The 20,356-nt window shown below is 44.2% G+C and overlaps 1 protein-coding gene across 2 annotated transcripts in view; it reads right to left on the reverse strand.

The window, feature by feature from the left end:
* Positions 1-20,356, reverse strand: part of GALNT17 (polypeptide N-acetylgalactosaminyltransferase 17) — a 714,899-nt gene that overhangs the window by 36,293 nt on the left and 658,250 nt on the right. For both annotated transcript variants that reach the window (XM_040424819.1, XM_040424818.1), the window contains 2 exons: positions 4,201-4,386; positions 2,951-3,088 (listed from right to left, as the gene is read on the reverse strand). In XM_040424819.1, coding sequence (XP_040280753.1) covers positions 2,951-3,088; positions 4,201-4,386 — 324 coding nt within the window. The remainder of the gene's footprint in view (positions 1-2,950; positions 3,089-4,200; positions 4,387-20,356) is intronic.

Raw genomic sequence — 20,356 nt, forward strand, 5'->3', positions numbered from 1 at the left:
CTTACATCACAAAAAGTGTAATAGCAAGCGATCAAAAAGTCACACGCACCCCAAAATAGTGCCAATAAAACAGTCATCTCATCCCGCAAAAATCATACCCTACCCAAGGTAATCGCCCAAAAACTGAAAAAATTATGGCTCTCAGACAATGAAATCATTGTGTAAAACTTACATAAATAAAAAAAAGTATACATATTAGGTATCGCCGCATCCGTGACAACCTGGTCTATAAAAATATCACATGATCTAACCTGTCAGATGAATGTTGTAAATAACAAAAAATAAAAACGGTACCAAAACAGCTATTTCTTGTTATCTTGCCTCACAAAAAGTGTAATATAGAGCAACCAAAAATCATATGTACTCTAAACTAGTACCAACAATACTGCCACCCTATCCCGTAGTTTCTAAAATGGGGCCACTTTTTTAGAGCTTTTACTCTAGGGGTGCATCAGGGGGGGCTTCAAATGGGACATGGTGTCAAAAAAAACAGTCCAGCAAAATCTGCCTTCCAAAAACCGTTTGGCATTCTTTTCCTTCTGCGCCCTGCCGTGTCCCCGTACAGTTGTTTACGACCACATATGGGGTTTTTCTGTAAACTACAGAATCAGGGCTATAAATATTGAGTTTGGTTTGCCTGTTAACCCTTGCTTTGTAACTGGAAAAAAATTATTAAAATGAGAAATCTGCCAAAAAAGTGAAATTTTGAAATTGTATCTCTATTTTCCATTAATTCTTGCGGAACACCTAAAGGGTTAACAAAGTTTGTAAAATCAGTTTTGAATACCTTGAGGGGTGTAGTTTATAGAATGCGGTAATTTTTGGGTGGTTTCTATTATGTAAGCCTCGCAAAGTGACTTCAGACCTAAACTGGTCACTAAAAATTGGGTTTTTGAAAATTTCTGAAAAATTTCAAGATTTGCTTCTAAACTTCTAAGCCTTGTAACATCCCCAAAAAATAAAATATCATTCCCAAAATGATCCAAACATGAAGTAGACATATGGGGAATGTAAAGTAATAACTATTTTTGAAGGTATTACTATGTATTATAGAAGTAGAGAAATTGAAACTTGGAAATTTGCAATTTTTTACAAATTTTTGGTAAATTTGGTATTTTTTTGTAAAAAAAAATGATTTTTCTTTACTTCATTTTACCAGTGTCATGAAGTACAATATGTGACGAAAAAACAGTCTCAGAATGGCCTGGATAAGTCAAAGCGTTTTAAAGTTAAAAGTCCGTAAGGTGAAATAGGGCCGAGTCCTTAAGGGGTTAAGTTGCTCAATAAAGTGTATAGTGCACATTTTTCCCTTAATCCAAAAATGGGTTTACTGGGTATCTTTGAGACTGATCAATTACAGATACCTATAGATGTGGGAATAAATAGGATGCTATACCAGGCATGGAAGACATTAGCGTCCAAATGGATACAACTATTGCCTCCTGTTATTACTGAATACATAGTACGTTTGAATATCATTATTATATTAGAGAGGGGGGTGTTTCTAAAGCAAAACTGTCTATCTAAATTTGAGGCTATATGAGGCCCCTGGATTGATCATTCTGGAGTCTGCAGCCCATGGCTAGCACTTACACGTTGATAGATGACATGTAATCTGACCACCGCAGAATTCATGATCACTGGAGTAATGTACCCACGGAGAGCTGTCTAATGGAGTTTTTTCTTTCTCTTTCTTTCTTTCTTTCTTTCTTTCTCGCTCCCATTCACTTGTATGGGAGCAGCGGGAAGCAGCACTTGATGGTGGACGAACCCCAGGGTCCTCCAAACACAGCTCTGCCAGCTCCTTTCTCCTTGTAGGTGCGGGTTCCAGACAATGGGGGCATATCTTAGTGATATGCCCCCATTGTATGTGATGGGAATCCCCCTTTAAGTTAATTGGCAAGCAAAAAGAAGCCAACATGCACCATGGCAAAGCTCACACACCTTGCCATCCTGACACTGTTTGGGAATGCATTTTTAGACTGTTGCTGTCATATAATGGTACGTCACCACTGCATTCTGTAAACAAGCAGCTGTAGGAGGATTGGACATGAGGCACAGAAAACCGTGTTGGAGAAAAAGGTAAGTATAGCATCCTTGGACTTTCTGGCACACAGAGCGCCAGAGAGGCACCTAATTTACTAAGAGGCACTTTAAGCCTATTTCAATCCAGTCTTGATAAATCTCCCACAATGTACATACACAGTATACTCTCTCTTGTTATTTTACGGTTTAGTAGCTCACAGAAACAGTCAAATAACACAAGTTTATGAAGACAAAATATATAGCTGTGAAATGTCTATTTGCTGTTCATATTGAGCAAATCATAGAGGTCACCTGTCACTAATGCACTATAATCTATACTGATCTCTCAGTACAAATATTTTTCTATAAGAAGCCTTTTTTCCGCAAGAAAAGCATAATTGTGCTCTCACTAACCATACCCATACAAACAGTATACATGTTATGTGAAAAACTTTTTATAACTACACATTTTCTATATATAGTACATAGAAGTAATGTTCAGTTACACTAAGGGATTACTTTTAGAAAGGATCATAGGTGGAGTAATGATCAGACCATTAAGTAAACTGGATTTAATGTTCCTGGCCGAGATAAGCCACTGTCAGAGGTATCTTGCATGGCTTATTCCCTTCTTCTCAGTAAAAGATGAAGAGTATTATGATAGAACCAGGAATAATAGCCTTTGGCTATCTGTATGGACAGCTTAATAAAAAGAAACATTATACAGGGATTTGAATGCACATATATATCCTCATCACAACAAGGTTAAAATGTAGAGGCTGGAAGAAAGAATGAAAGATGCTACACCAGGATAACATGGAACCAATAGTATCCTTTTATAGTCACTCTTTTCTGTTGTAATAATTATTTGGGTAGAGAATATATCCTAATGATGGGAACTAAATGTAGAACATGTTTACTATACCTCTCCATATGCAACAGTATTATTGTATCTTCTCATTTCTGGATAAACATTATCCAAGTACCACTGGAAGTTTTTGCACTTCAAGCTTTTTCTTAAAGCGATTCTTTCTGATATATCACCAATGTCAATTCCTGGGTTCTGTAAAAGATTTTAAAAAAAATTACCTTAATATATTTTTGAATACAGCGACTTATATGAATATATATATATATATATATATATATATATATATATGATTACAGTTTTTCAGTTATAAAATGCGTTATTTTTAACCCCTTGATGACCTCTGCTATACATGTCACTTTAAAACTGGTGCCCACTTGCAAGCGCAGCAGACACCATTGATGCAGGGTTTCTGCTGTTTCAAACTGCAGAGACACAGGACTAATGTCTGCAATTGGCCATTTAACCTCCCCAGATGCTGTGGTCAAATGTGACCTTGACATCTAATGAGTGAAGATGTGGTAGCCCATAACAGTCTCCCCAGCTGAGGTCGGGGAATCTATTACATTACCATGATAGGCTGCTTGATCACTGGTATATTCAAATACAGGCCTGCACAGAATACAATTGGCAATCTAACAATTGCTTGGTATAGTTACTAAGGGTCACCTAAAAACAGTTTAAAAAAAAAAGACAAAAACGTTTTTAAAAATATATAAAAGTTAAAATCAAAATGGCCAATTCGCTTTTTTTTGTCAATTCACCTACCCAAAAAAATTTAATAAATAGTGATCAAAAAGTCACACACTCCGTAATAGTATCACTGAAAAGTATAGATCAGCCCACAAAAAGAATAAGCCCTCAGAGAGCTCCATGGATGTAAATATAAAAAAAAAAGTTATAGGGCTAGAATATAGTAATAAAAGAAAATTATTATTTTTTTACAAAGTTTTAATTTTTTTTCACAATTAAAACAGTAGACAAACTATACAAATGTGGCATTGTTGTAATCGTACTGACCTGGAAAATGATGGGCACAGTCACGTTTACCTCATAGGGAACGCCATAAAAACAAGACCCATAAAACTTTGGCAGAACCCATTTGGAACTTTTTCCCAGCTCCCCATTACACCATATTCAATATTTAATGATGCCATTAGAAAGTACAACATGTCCAGCAAAAAATAAGCCCTCATATGGCTATGTGAATGAAAAAATTAAAACGTTATGGCTCTGGGAAGGCAGCGAGAAAAAATAAAACACAAAAACTGAAAATTGCTGGGTCATCTATCTAAGAGTTAACTTACCTCTAATGGTAAATTCCATGCAATGTAAACATGTGATTTGTAGTCATCCATCCAAACTTCAGCTACCCGTAAAGCATTTCTCTTTGTGTAAAAATCAATATTATTGTTATAAGGCTTTCTTTTGCGTTCTATATGTGCCACTCTTGAACATGGGAGGACTTCCATACTTCCACCACATAACCACACCTGGAATAAAGCAATTTATATTAATAATAGCAGTGCTTTCACATCATTAGGCTATTATATTAAAAAATCTCAATACTTTTTAGTCAGGAAAATCCTACTTTAATTGCTCTTAATACCATGTGAATGAGAGACGATGCAGAATAACTCACCACTAAAACTGAGTGAATTGGTTCTAAAACTCAGAAATTCAACCTGAAGCTCTGGCTCTACTGAACCTGAATTTTGTGATTTGCGATTTGTTTTGGTAGAATCAAGAATAATAATAGAGAATCAAGGAGAGATAGGGAGAGTAGAAGGTAAAATAGAGAGAGAGAAAAATCAGAGCACTTCCGAGTCGAAACAGTTGATTCAGACGTATTGGACCAGAAATCAAGAAATTTTGCTCATCTCGCCTCACCACATACAGTATGGAGCCTTTGCCTACAGGAATCTAAGTAGAGAGATAGAGGTCAGTGTATGTTACAAATTGGTTCCCATTTATGATACCACTATATGAGCTAGAGTGGTGGAGCAATAGCAGCTATACTTTGATGGACCCAATCCAAGTCTGAATTGCATGGTGAATAGTGCTGAGCAAAGTTTGAAGTTTAGGAAAATTTTGATTTGTAGCGAATCCAAATTTCCTTGCACTTCATGGTAAAGAATCAGTTTTTCCTAAAATGGTGGCTGCACATGTTACAAAGTGAAAGTAAGAAGCCCAGGAACGCGAGATCACCCATGATGCCGTGCAGCCAGCCAATCTGCAGATCGCCATCTCCTGTGATGTCACAGCCAGGGGCGGGCTGGAAGGGGGGGCAGGGAGGCAATTGCCCCCCAGGCCACCCCTAAAGCACGGTAATAACGGCCGCTGTCTGAGTCTGAGCACCGGAGGACCAGGAAGCGGTGAAGGCTTTGTACTCATCACTTCCTGGTCCTCGGCTGTCGGCTGTGCAGAGCTGCACACAGACGTAAGGCGCTCTGTGACGTCACGCTGTGCGCAGCCTTGCACAGCCGACAGCAGATGCAGATCGCTTTGGAGGAGAGGAGCGTCAGGCTGGCAGCGTCCAGGAGCAGGAAAAGTTGTTTTTTTTATTTTTATATTTAGGCTCATGGACACTGGGGGCTGGTGAGGGCACTGGGGGCTGATGAAGAGGATGCTAGGGGCTGATGAGAGGCAGTGGGGGGCAGATGAGAGGCACTGGGGGCAGATGAGAGGCACTTGGGGGCAGATGAGAGGCACTGGGGGCTGATAAGAGGCACTGGGGGGGCAGATGAGAGGCACTGGGGGCAAATGAGAGGCACTGGGGGCAAATGAGAGGCACTTGGGGCAGATGAGAGGCACTGGGGGCTGATGGAGAGGTTGCTGAGGGCTGAGAAGCTACTGGGGGCTGATGAAGAGGCTGCTGGGGGCTGATGAGAGGCACTGGGGGTTGATGAAGAGGCTGCTGGGGGCTGATGAGAGGCACTGGGGGCTGATGAGAGGCACTGGGGGCTGATGAGAGGCACTGGGGGTTGATGAAGAGGCTGCTGGGGGCTGATGAGAGGCGCTGGGGGCTGATGAGAGGCACTGGGGCAGATGAGAGGCACTGGGGCAGATGAGAGGCACTGGGGCAGATAGAGAGGCACTGGGGGCTCATGAAGAGGCTGCTGGGGGCTGAGAAGCTACTGTGGGATGATGAAGAGGCCGCTGGGGGCTGATGAAGAGGCTGCTGGGGGCTGATGAGAGGCACTGGGGGCTGATGGAGAGGCTGCTGGGGGATGATGATGTAGTGTCCCACTAGGTAGGCGTGGGCACTACACAAAGGTCAATTGGGTGACGTGTTACTCCTGCTCACAAGGGACAGTAATGTTATATTTGACTATGCATTTAATGTATTTTTCTATGTGTTTTTACATGCAATGTTTCCCCTGTGTTATGCATAGCAGGCCTATTAGGGTGTAGTTAGGCATCCTAGACACTAGAGGGAGATAGGGAGCCCCTAGTATAAAGGTTCAGGCCCAGACAGGGAGGAGTTAGGTCATAGTCAGGAGTCTGTGGAGACAGAAGTGAGAAGGCACCAGCCCGAGATATGCTGAGGGCCTCCTCCTGACATGCAGCTAGATAGTCCTGGTTTCTAGTTGCACTAGGAGGCTAGGAAGAGTACAGCCTGCCTGGAGACCAATCATCCAGCCAACACAGATGAGATACCCCAGTAGTAGGACAGCACCTCCTGGGAGAAACCTGCAGCCTCCTTTCAAAGCCAGCAGTGAAGCCAGCTAGGAAAAGAAGATATTGTAACCCTAAGCAAGTGCCAATACTGGAGGAAGGATTATATATACCAAGGATTCAAGCCAGCAATTAGGCATCCGGGCCTTGGGATCCAGCCAGCTAGAATAGCTGACGGGATAGAGCAGCATTGCACTGCAAAGCATTAACTGTTTACCCTCCAAGTATCTTGCAAGATTGAAACCTGCTGTGAAGTAAACCTGCTGTGCATTTTATATTGTAAAGGACTGCATTATATACCACTGCAACTGATTGTAAAAAGTTGGATTGTTTCACCAAGTAAAGCAATGTTTGGTTTACCAACTGCGTACTCTATTAATCCTCCTACAAATCGGTGTGCCACCGTTACAGGCACTAGCGTCACGATCCTTAAAGGGACCTTACCTAAGGCCAGGGCCGTCTTTACCGCAGGGCAAAAGGGGCAGCTGCCCCGGGCCCAGTTGCTCCTGGGGGGCCCAAGCAGCATTTTACTTGGATTTTACTTGGGCCCCCTATATTTTGTTGCCGCCGCCGCCCATCTAACAGCACAAAGTCACGGTCCGGTCTACAGAAATAGACTGAGTGAGGAGGGGGCGTGGGGGTCGCGGCCGCTCTGCGCTCCGCTCTGCTGCCTGGCCTCCTGTCTCTTTAACAGAGCAGACCAGTGGCTGCTAGAGCGTGACGCAGCTGAGCTGCCGCACAGGCAGAGAGAGAGGAAGGAAGCGGAGCCCGAGCCAGCAGCCCCAACACACAGCCTGAGCCAGCCAAGCAACTGACAGAACTTACAGGTATTTGGTAGCCCGGGGGGGGGGGGGGTAGGGCGTCCCTGTGTGTGTGTGTCTGTGTCTGTCCCTTTGTGTGTGTGTGTGTGTCTGTCCCTTTGTGTGTGTGTGTGTGTGTGTCTGTCCCTTTGTGTGTGTGTGTGTGTGTCTGTCCCTTTGTGTGTGTGTTTGTGTCTGTCCCTTTGTGTGTGTGTGTGTGTCTGTCCCTTTGTGTGTGTGTGTCTGTCCCTTTGTGTGTGTGTGTCTGTCCCTTTGTGTGTGTGTGTGTCTGTCCCTTTGTGTGTGTGTCTGTCCCTTTGTGTGTGTGTGTGTGTGTGTCTGTCCCTTTGTGTGTGTGTGTGTGTGTGTGTCTGTCCCTTTGTGTGTGTGTCTGTCCCTTTGTGTGTGTGTGTGTCCGTCCCTGTGTGTGTCCCTGTCCCTTTGTGTGTGTCTCTCCCTGTGTGTATCACCATGCCCACAGTGTTCCTATGTCTTGACGCAGCTGCTTCAGAACGTTCTGTGCGGGGCAAGAGGAAGAAGATGGAAGAGGAGGCAGCGCCAGCATGGAGTCCGTGCGATAGACACAGGGAGGCACACTAAGGATGAAGGTAACACTTCCACATGATCTACACTAGTGTTATCTGTGGTTTTACATAGGACTGCAGGTAACACTACTACATTATTTAGCACTAGTGTTATCTGTGGTTTTACATAGGACTGCAGGTAACACTACCACAAGGTTAGCTCACACAGGGCGCCTGAACACCTAAGGCCGGCCCTGGCCGCGCACCCCAGCGCCAAGGGATGACGTCACTGATGTAATATGCCTCTTATATGTGGAGAGCGGTGATGTCACTGATGTAATATATTACTTATAAGTGATCTATTACATCAGTGACATCACCACTCTCCACACATAAGTAATATATTACATCAGTGACATCACTGCTGTCCACATATACCGGTAAGTAATATATTACATCAGTGACATCACCACCCATCACATATATGTGGACAGCGGTTATGTCACTGATGTAAAATATCACTTATATGTGGACAGCGGTGATGTCACTGATGTAATATAACATTATATGTGGAGAGTGTTCATGTCACTGATGCAATACAGCGCTCCAGATGGCGACCAAAATGGTCGCCAATGCGCCTTAAAATTTGCAGATGGCGACAAGACTTGTCATAGGCTACAGGCCTGAGGTCTATTTGGTAGTGAAATCCCAGCGCAGGCAGGCGTGATGATGTCATCACGCCCGCCTGTGCCAGGACGCGGTGAGGTGTGCGCGTCTGCGTTGCACCATCCCTCGCCGTACCAGCAGCTAGTGAGCGCCAGTGAAAGGACACAGGTGAGTATAAGATTTTCGCATTTTTTTAAGGTGTGGGAAGGCGGGATCCAGGGGGCCCAAGTAAATTCTTGCCCAGGGTCCAATCAATATTAAAGACGGCCCTGCCTAAGGCACTCAAAACACCTGCAACATCCAGGGCACCTCACATACCATCAGGCCTGGTCCCTACATACAGAGTGTGCCCCAGAGGAACTAGTGTCTGCCTCTCCTTTCACTGTTGCATGCCTGCCCAGGGTTCTCCTCAGAAAAGTGAGTAACCCTCGATTGCCCATACCGTGACCTCACTGTCGCTGTACCCTGCAGGTCTGGCGTGCTGCAATGAGAGGCATGGGGCTCTTATCTGAGGTCTAATTGGGGGTCATTCATATTGGGGTCTGATCTGAGGTCTTATTGGGGTCTTATTAACATTGGGGATCTTATTGGGGCTGTTAGCTGAGGTCTGATTAACATTGGGGGTCTGATTGGTAGTCTGACCCGAGGTATAATGAAAAATATTTTTTTCTTATTGTCCCCCTCTAAAACCTAGATGCATCTTATGGGCCGGTGCATCTTATAGGGCAAAAAATACGGTACTTGCTTGCTCCTACTCCCGATCTCCCCCTGCCCCTTGTGTACGCCGCGCCCAGTGATGTCACGCGGAGGCACTGCAGCGCTAGGGTGAGCCCCGGTATCCTTCCTGAACTGCAGAGCAGTGCCCTCTTCCAGCCCTGAGCCCAGCTGCCCAGAGCACTGATCCTGAGCCTGCTGGAGTCTTCAGAACTGTAAGTATTTACAGTAATTCATTGTAAGCTATATTATATATATTACTTGTTTTATGTGAGTAAGGGTGCTGGGTGGTTGGAGAAGGGGAGGGATGGAGAAGGGAGAGGGAGGGGTGGATGGAGGGGTTAGTAGTACATTTGTATATTTGTCTTGCTTCATAACATCAATATCCGTTATAAAACAAGGAAAAGGTGGGCGTGGATGGTGAGCTGATTCGGTGGTGCAATAGGCCACTTGACTGGATTTGCCCCCCAGGACTAAGGCTGCCAGCCCTCCCCTGGTCACAGCCCTATAAAACCCTCATCCCCCGTGGTCTACGTCATTTTCTTGTGAGCTGAGCATAGGAAGAGACATGGCAAGCACTCATGCGCTAGGGACAGTGTAGTTGAAAACAGTTAATAGAAGAATATTGAAGAGGAGAAGTGAAGGGAGAGGGCAGAGAGACTTATGCTGTGTCAGTTTTATTGATTTATTCCTACATTAGCCTTAAACTAAGATATGTCATTCAATACCAATAAGATGGACGCATTTTATTCAACTGCCAGCATGCCAAACAATACCATCCAGTCTGCATCCCTCAGGGGGGCCAGGTCTTAATGATGACAATCCTCATCTTTTGCTGGCTTTACCTCCTAGAAAAGTCAGCAAGATGCAGAGAGAGGAGGAGCTGGATGTCCCTGATGACATATTCTCATTGATATTATATAATGTAGAAAAGGAGGAAAAGCAGATGGTAGAAGAAGGGCTTCCATCTGTAGGTGCTGGGGTTGGAAAAGTAGATATGCCAAATATCTTAATTAATATTCTGTGTTTACTGTCAAATAACCTGAAGGAGATTGCAGGAACAGCAATAATATGAAGATTGTGCCCCCACCTAACCAGCCAAACCCCATACCAGCAATAGCCCCTGTTTAAAGGTGCATTAAAGGTGCATTAAAGGTGCCGCACAACCAATAACAATAAAGACCCGCTATACAGTGCAGTCTTCATTATTAAATGAAAGGCAGCTGCGGGCTGATTGGCTGTGCAGTTCTTCACCCCAGCATGGCCACAACCCGCCCACAACACGGTCGCTCAATGTGGCTGTACCCTAAGGCACAGTGGCCTGGGTATACCTGATTTATAATTATTCGTGAAGAATTAATTTAGAACAAATGTAATTTCTTGGCTAACTCCGGCGAAGTTGCTGAATCGATTTTTTCAAAACTTTTCAAAACTACTGCAAGCGCTGCTGCCTTCTCAAACAGCTGAACGGCGGGGGTCCCATGTGTCAGACCACCACGATCAGATACTGATTTCCTATCCTGGGGAATTAAAGTCTTGGAAAACCTCATTAACTCATATATTGCTGCTATACCGCAGCTTTATGTAGTACTGATATATGTACTTTTATATCCAATTGTGCCCCAGGGGACCTTTCCCCACTCACTGTGCACCTGGTACTAGAACTGTAACAGATATTTTTCAGTTTTACCATGGTCAAATGTACAGTATATGCAATGTACTGCTACTGAGAAACAGATGACAAGAACATATTCAATTACTGTAGGTCCGCTGACCCAAAAAAAAACACACCTCTGGTTTAGTGGAAATTGTAATGATTTTTTTTTTTATAATTTATATTTTTATTAGTCAAATAAACATTATACAAACCATGAAATAATGCCACGTAAAACAAAGGATAGGCTTGCAGGCCTGCAAAGTGTTCCATTATCATCACACTAATACCATAAAAATAAAAATATATATTCGGTCTGGAAGAGTACTAAAGCGTCCTTTTAAACAGTAAACAGTAAATTGGACATGGAAGTCTTAGAACAATAAAACTTGTGGGCACCAGGATGCCACTTAAGCTGTATGAAGGGGTGGGGGGAGAAGAGAGCTTGAGTTGGTGCTATCACAATATTTCTGCCAAGGTTGCCAAATAGAGGATAAAACGTGTCTAGTGCAGAGTTCCCAGTGGGACAATTCCTCAAATCTATACAACTGGCCTACCTTGCTAACCCAATGGTCCAGGGTTGGGGATTCTTCAGAACGCCAATATAGTGGTATCAGCAAGTGGGCTGCTGTTATTAGGGGAGAAAAAAGTGTTCCCACGTGATTCTGCTTCCCTGAAAGACCAAGGCTTAAAAGAGCCATATCAGGTGAGCAAGGATACGACGTGCATCATATCTCGTTGCTTTATGCAAAGATAGTTTTCCACCAGTCCAGTATTTTACTACAGGCCCATCATATGTGGAAAAAGGGAGAGGTATCTCCAACACAGATCAGGTACATTGGAAGCAAAAGAGGCTATTTTATCTGGAGTCTTATACCACTGAGAAAGCACTTTTTACACGTTTTCTTGTATACGTACACATCTAGATAATTTGTGAGGTGCAATCAGTAGTTTGCGTATTTCAGCGGGTGAAAATTGCCTGCCCAAGTCCTGGTCCCACAGGCCCACCACTGCCGGCTTCACATTAGAGAAAGAGGTTTTCATTAGTGTTGGTCGAGCACCAAAGTGCTAGGGTGCTCGAGTACAACACTTTGGGATGCTCGGGTGTAAGTCAATGGGAGAACCCGAGCATTAAACCAGGCCCCCCTGCTCTGAAGAAGGGAGGGTGTCTGGTTCATTGGAAAAGGTCATAAATTGATGGAAACACCACTGAAATGGTTCAGGAACAGCATGGGGAGGATGTATGGATGCATCTTGGACTCCCAGGTCGCTGCTGGGAACGATGTTGTCCAAGTAGTACGCCACTTTTACAGACTGACAATAATACGCACCAAACCGAAGATAGAATCAATTTTAGAGGAAAAATTGTTAGGAAACATTCTTTCCTGTATATTTACTTGTTTATAAAGTGCAAGTGCTGCCAAAAATTACAAGGAAGAGGCACTCTGATACAAACTGTATATTACATAAAGGAGGGCCTCATTCACATTGTGGTACAATTGTTCAGGTAGTGGGACTTTTACACTCATAAAGCCTATGCACTAAGGGAAAGGGATGCCAAAAATTAAAAGGAACCGGCACTCCAATACACTTTTAATTACACATAAAGGAAGGCATCATACACACCCCTGAAAAATAATGAGTGATGGCCTGCTGGTGACCCTCTAAAACATTAGCGGCGAGGGCATGCTGCTCATCTGAACATCTAAAAAATTAGGGGTAAGGTCTGCTGCTGATCTGATCATCTAAAACATTAGGGGTGAGTGTACGCTGCTGATCTGACCAACTAAAACATTAGGGGTGAGGGCCTGCTGGTGACCCTCTAAAACATTAGGGGTAAGGGTCTGCTGTTGAGCTGACCCTCAAAAACATTAGGAGCGAGGGCAGCCTAATAAGCATGTTGAAATGATGGAGGAGGAGGAGGACGAGAAATGGAAGATTGAACCATATACCCTTTTTTGTGGTGGAGGGGGTGCATGGGAATACAGTGTATTCAATACACCATAAAAGCCACATTTTATGTTCCTTTATGTTCATCAGCTTTCCTCTGGTGGAGTAGAGAAGTCAGGGGCAATCCAGGCCTTGTTCATTTTGATAAGAGTCAACCTGTCAGCATTTTCAGTTGACAGTCGGATGCGCTTATCAGTTATTATACTCCAGCAGCACTAAATACCCGCTCTGACAAAACGCTGGCGGCAGGGAAGGCCAGCACCTCCAAGGCATAAAACGCCAGTTCGTGCCACGTGTCCAGCTTGGACACCCAATAGTTGTAAGGCACAGAGGGGTCGTTGAGGATGCTGACACGGTCTAGTACATACTCCTTCACCATCTTCCAAAACTTTTCTCTCCTTGTGACACTAGGCCACGCATCAGGGTGAGGGTGCTGGTGGGGTGTCATAAAACTGTCCCAGGCCTTGGAGAGTGTTGCCTTGCCTCTGTTGGAACTGCTGTGTGTTCCCCTCGTCTCCCCTCCTCTGTTGCCCAAGGAACTACGTACTCTGCCGCCAGCATTGTCAGGTGGAAATTTTTGGAGCAATTTTTCCACAAGGACCTTATGGTATTGCACCATTTTGCTAGTCCTCTCTACCACAGGAATGAGAGATAAGAAGTTCTCTTTGTAGCGGGGGTCGAGAACAACCAGTAATTGGTGTTGGCCAAAATGCATATAACGCGAGGGTCACGGGAAAGGCAGCATAACAAAGTCATCCATGTGTGCCAGAGTCCCAACAGACAAGACTTCACTGTCCTCATCAGGAGGATTACTCTCAATCTCCTCATCCTCTTCCTCCTCTTTGGCCCATCCATGCTGAACAGATGGAATAAACCTGCTATGGGTACTACCCTCTGTAGCGGAGGCAACCGTCTCCTGCTCCTCCTCCTCATCATCCAATTCGCACTGAGAAGACGAACGGAGGGTGGTCTGGCTATCACCCTGTGTACTGTCTTCCCCCATTTCCACCTCTTCCACATGCAAAGCATCCACTTTCATTGTGAGCAGCAAGCGTTTCAGTAGACCCAGAAGTGGGATGGTTATGCTGATAATAGCGGCATCGCAGCTCACCATCTGTGTTGATAACTCAAAGTTGCGTAAAACATTACAGAGGTCAGACATCCATTCCCACTCGTCACTTGTGAAGAGCGGAAGCTGACTGGAAAGGTGACGACCATGTTGCAGCTGGAATTCCACTACTGCCCTCTGCTGCTCACAAAGCCTGGCCAACATATGGAATGTGGAGTTCCAGCGCGTGCTCACGTCACACATCAGTCCGTGAGCTGGCAATTGCAAGCGCTGCTGCAGCGTTGCCAGACCGGCGGAAGCTGTAGATGACTTTCGGAAATGGGCACACACGCGGCGTACCTTCACCAGTAGCGCAGGTAAATTGGGGTAGGTTTTGAGAAACTGCTGAACCACTTGGGCTAGGCATGGTATGTGTTTGAGCTTGCCGAGTTGAACACGTGGGCTAGGCATGGTATGTGTTTGAGCTTGCCGAGCACCAAAGCCGCCACCAAGTTAGGGTCATTATCAGACACAACCATGCCTTTTTGTAGGTTGAGTGGCGACAACCACAGCTCAGTCTGGTCCCTTATCCGCTGCCACATCTGTGTGGCAGTGTGCTGTTTTTCACCTAAGCAAATAAGTTTCAGTGCGGCCTGTTGCCGCTTCCCCACTGCAGTGCTACACTTCTTCCAGCTACTGACTGATGGCTGACGGGTGCTGCAAGATGAGAATTCAGAGGTGGAAGTGAAGTTGGAGGTGGAGGAGGAGGAGAAGGTGGGGGGTTGCAGCCACTAATGTAGGTGGTGGCGGAAATCCAGATGGAAGTAGTGCCCGCAATCCTTGGCGTCGGTAGCACCTGTGCCATCCCAGGGTAATACTCACTCCCGGCCTCCACAACGTTCACCCAGTGTGCCGTCAGGGAAATGTAGTGTCCCTGGCCACAAGCACTTGTCCATGTGTCAGTCGTTAAGTCGACCTTCCGAATAACTGCGTTGGTCAGGGCATGGGTGATGTTAAGGGACACATGCTGGTGTAAGGCGGGGATGGCACACCAGGAAAAATAGTGGCAGCTGGGGACTGAGTAACGAGGGACGGCCACCAACATCAGGCTGTGGAAAGCCTCAGTGTCCACAAGCCTAAATGGCAACATTTCCAGGGCCAGCAATTTGGAAAGGTGCGCATTTTGTGCTATGGCCTGTGGGTGGGTGGCTTGGTTATTTTCACTTTCGTTCAAAGGCCTGGGGTATGGACATCTGTACGCTGCGCTGGAACACACAAGTGGATGTGGTAGATGATGGTGCTTGCGAAGGTCCAGGTGCAAGGCAGGAGGCATCCGGGCCTGCATCTTGGACAGGGATTGGCCAGCACCTAACACAGGGGAAGTGGAGGCAGTGGTGTGCAAACACAAGGGAAATGAACCTGAAGCCTGAGAAGACTGATATAGTCAGGTGTTGCCACATCATCACTGTGCGATGCCCAGGCAGCAGGCAAGTGATGATGCACTCAGTGGTTATAAGAGACTTCAGTCTGCACATGTCCAAAATGGCGCCAGCATGAGGACTAGCTAAGACGTTGACAGTACCCTCCCCTCATTGGCCCCTCCTCCGCGGAGCAAAAAACGGTTTCTGCGGAAAGCGAGCATGGAAAGCATGGAGAAGGGCGGGCGTCTTAACATCAGTGGAGGAAACCCAGGAGCGCTCCTCAGGACCATAACCTCTCCAGTGAACCACGAATTGGACTCAACCTCGTAGCCGACGAGAATCCAGGATGCTGCTAATCTAATACTCCTCATGATTGCCCACAGGAATGGGATGAGGGCAAGGAAGTGAGTTGTGATAGCGATTGCAAACCAGTGTCTTCAAAAGCGACACGTGGAAGACGTTGGAGATACGGATACCAGGAGGAAGATCAAGGGCATAGGCAACCGGGGTTCTGAGCAGGCAACTTGAGGTTGAGATTACGAGTCAATAACCACACCCTCTCCCCAACTCGGTATGAAGGAGCAGGTAAACACCTCCGTTCAGCCTGGAGCTTCTGACGCTGAGCAGAAACCCGTAACGACTCTTAAATCCACACCCAAGAGGAACGGAGGGCACGAAGATGATCCTCCACAGCCGGAATGTCCTGTGGCAAGAACGATTCAGGCAACACAGAGGGCTGGAAACCAAAATTCGTCATAAACGGAGACAGTCACTGATCGCTTTACACAGGGGAGGTGTTATCAATGATTGATAGCATTCACTGTGTAAGCTTGTATACATATATGGCTGTCAGTCACTGATAGATTTACACAGGGGATGTGTCATCAGTGATTGATAGTATTTTCTGTGCAAGTGAGTACACATAGATAGTTGTCCATTACTGATAGCTGTACACATGGGAGGTGTTATCTATGATTGATAGCATTCTCTGGTTATGTGTGTATACATATATAGCTGTCAGTCACTGATAATTGCACACGTGGAGGTGTTATCAGTGATTGATAGCATTCCCTGTGTAAGCTTGTACACATAGATAACTTTCAGTCACTGATAGCTGAACCAAGGGGAGTTATTATCAGTGACTGATAATATTCTCTGTATAATTGTATATACATAAATACTAGTGATGAGCGAGCATGCTCGGCCGAATTGCTGTTCGGCTCGAGCATCGCTATGAACGGCACATCTGAGTGCTCGGCCGAATAATTTGGCTGCTCGAATACAATTTAATACAATGGAAGTCAATGGGGGTCTGGTTCATAAAAAAAAGTTCGAAATTGATGGAAACCCCATCAAAAAGGTTTGGCAACAGCATTGAGAAGATTGCTGGATGCGTCTTAGACTCCAATTATGTACGACATACAATAGACAACCACACAAAGGCTATATGCCAAAAGCCAGGTATGTACAAGCCATCCACCTATCCATGAGACAGATAACAGCCAGCCTTGTGCACTATGATATATTCCAAACCAGCTCTCATCTGACTGAGAACCAGTAAACCTCAAAGTTATTTGGCATCTGTTGGATGGCTTGGATGAACCTGCACACCAATCTGCCTTGTTTTTCAGCTGTCATAAGACTATGAAAACCAATAGATAGTGCTATTGAGTTATGAAAGGCGCCCTCTATTGGTTTTGTAATATTCTAAAAAATGAATATATAGCAATATAGCGAATATTATGTAATAATTATGTAGTAAGTCAGTAATAATATCTGACACTGGAAAAGCAGGGTAATAACTCAGTGTAGATCGCGAGTTATTACCCATCTTTCCCAGCGTCAGGTTTTATCACTGAGTTATTACCCAGCTTTCCCAGTGTCAGATATCATCCTAGTGTAGATCGCGAATATTCTAATCCTGAATATTCTAATTGCGAATTTTCCATGCAAAAGGCTACACTAATAAGCTTGTCATAAGTCTAATATTCTTGAGAGAAGACTATGAAACCAATAGATGGCGCTATTGAGTTAGGAACAGCGCCCTCTATTGGTTTCATAGTCTTCTGACAAGAATATTTGTCTTGTCATAAGACTGTGAAACCAATAGAGGGTACTGTTCATAACTCAATAACGCCATCTATTGGTTTTCATACTCTAATTACAGTTGAAAAACAAGGCAGATTCTGCTCATTCGCATGTCTTTCCCATATGTACATGTTTATGCAAATGAGTTTTTACATGACAAAACTGTATAGAAAGGTTATTGAATATTATGTTAGGACGATCGGAAAACTTTTTGTCGCCCTAATTATATTGATCTAGGTGTGCAGGTCCACCCAAGCCATCCAACAGATGCAAAATAACTTTGAGGTTTACTGGTTCTCGGTCAGATGAGAGCTGGTTTGGAATATCTCATAGTGCACAAGGATGCCATTGTAAGGTATGCTGACTAAGTCTGTCATCTGTCTTATGGATAGATTGATGGCTTGCACATACCTGGCTATTGACATACAGCCTTTGTCTGGTTGTCTATTGTATGTAGTACATAATTGGAGTCTAAGGGTCCATTCACACAATCGTATGGCTTTGCGGATCCGCAAAAATGGGGATCTGTTCTTCTGTAAAAAACGGAACGGAATGGAATATGTTCCGTTCTTTGCGGATCCTCAAAAAAACGGAAGTTGTATTTTACATTTTCTAAAAACATTTAAGTGTTGAATTAAAAAAAAGGTGATTGCTTTAGTGCTATTTTGTCTGGCTTTGATTGCACAGAGAGCTTAGTGTGAAACTTGTGCTTGGTCGGCATCGGTTTTAGGCTATATTTCTTGTGTATCATGGCTAATGAACGAGAGATTTTTCTGTACTGGCTAGTTTCTCGGAGATTTGGACGGCAGCCAGCTACGCTGTCTGAAGAACCGAGGAGGAGGCGGTGGGTTCATCCTATTGTCTCCCAGGGCCTACAGAAGGGCCACTTTCACACCTTGTACTTCGACTTGCTGAAGCACCCTGATAAATTTCAGGGTTATTGCCGTATCACAGTAGCTACTTTTGATATGTTGCTGGCGTCTCTCTCTTCTGGACTAACTTTCCTGGACACTAACATGAGGCGCAGCATTTCACCTGAAGAAAGACTTTGTCACGTTGAGGTAAGTTTATTAGTCTATCGTTAATTATAACTGTAAAATATTTAGATTCAATAAATGGGAACTTATAAATGTATTTTTTCTCTTCACAGGTTCCTTGCAACTGGGAACTCTTTTGCCTCCTTCCATTATGAATATCTGCTGGGAATCTCAACTATTTCTGGGATTGTCTGTCACACATGTCAACTTATCTGGCAGCAACTCAGAGATGTGGCGATGCCCCAACCCAAGGCAGAAGATTGGCTTAGAATTGCTGATGGGTTTTATCAATCTGCACAGTTTCCAAACTGCATAGGGGCATTGGATGGCAAACACATACGTGTTAAGAAATCGCCTCACTCAGGGTCCCAATATTTTAATTTCAAACAATATTTTTCTATAGTGCTGTTGGCCTTAGTTGACAGTAATTATAGATTTATTATTGTTGATATTGAGGCCTATGGAAGCACAGCAGATGCCTGCATCTTCTGTTCATCTAGAATGGGTGAACGGCTTCGCGCCAACTAACTTGCCTTGCCAGAGCCCAAACGATTACCCGGATCTTCTGCTACAGCCGCTCCATTTGTAATCGTGGCCGACGAAGGGTTTGCATTATCTCCACATGTAATGCAACCTTTTTTAGACGCGATTTGGATGATCGAAAGCGCGTATTCAATTGTCGTCTGTCTCGTGCACGTCGATATGTTGAATGTGCTTTTGTAATACTGTCCAATAAATGGAGAGTGTTCATGTCATCCTTGCAAATGAGTCTGCAAAATGCCACCCTTGTGATACAGGCTTGTGGGATTTTACACAATTTCACCAGGATTCATGATGCACCCTCCGAACCTGAAGTGGCCCCTTCTCCAACAATCACATCTGTTGAATTAGACCATAATCTGCATGGAAGACCTGGATCTGCTGGACTAGCAGCTTGAGAACTCTTTGCGGATTACTTAATTAGTAGAGAGGGTGCATTATCATGGCAGCTGAACAGCATTCGTGATAGTCGTAGATAAAACTTGGGTTATGGTTATCTAAATTTATCTAAATTTAAATTTTTAGTTAGTTCCCATATTGTTAGATTAGATTAGGGACTCGCAAGAGAATGAGGACCCTTGACGTTGGCTTGCGAGCTAAGGTTTTTTAGAAAAACATAACATTTTTAATGTAATGTTTTTTTTTTTTAAACTGACTAATACCTCATTAGAAAAATACATTGTATGCATATATAATAAATATATATATACAGTACAGACCAAAAGTTTGGACACACCTTCTCATTCAAAGAGTTTTCTTTATTTTCATGACTATGAAGGCATCAAAACTATGAATTAACACATGTGGAATTATATACATAACAAACAAGTGTGAAACAACTGAAAATATGTCATATTCTAGGTTCTTCAAAGTAGCCACCTTTTGCTTTGATTACTGCTTTGCACACTCTTGGCATTCTCTTGATGAGCTTCAAGAGGTAGTCCCCTGAAATGGTCTTCCAACAGTCTTGAAGGAGTTCCCAGAGATGCTTAGCACTTGTTGGCCCTTTTGCCTTCACTCTGCGGTCCAGCTCACCCCAAACCATCTCGATTGGGTTCAGGTCCGGTGACTGTGGAGGCCAGGTCATCTGGCGCAACACCCCATCACTCTCCTTCATGGTCAAATAGCCCTTACTTTCAAAGTTTTCCCAATTTTTTGGCTGACTGACTGACCTTCATTTCTTAAAGTAATGATGGCCACTCGTTTTTCTTTACTTAGCTGCTTTTTTCTTGCCATAATACAAATTCTAACAGTCTATTCAGTAGGACTATCAGCTGTGTATCCACCTGACTTCTCCTCAACGCAACTGATGGTCCCAACCCCATTTATAAGGCAAGAAATCC

This window comes from Bufo bufo, chromosome 3 (assembly GCF_905171765.1).
Source record: "Bufo bufo chromosome 3, aBufBuf1.1, whole genome shotgun sequence".
NCBI lineage: Eukaryota > Metazoa > Chordata > Amphibia > Anura > Bufonidae > Bufo > Bufo bufo.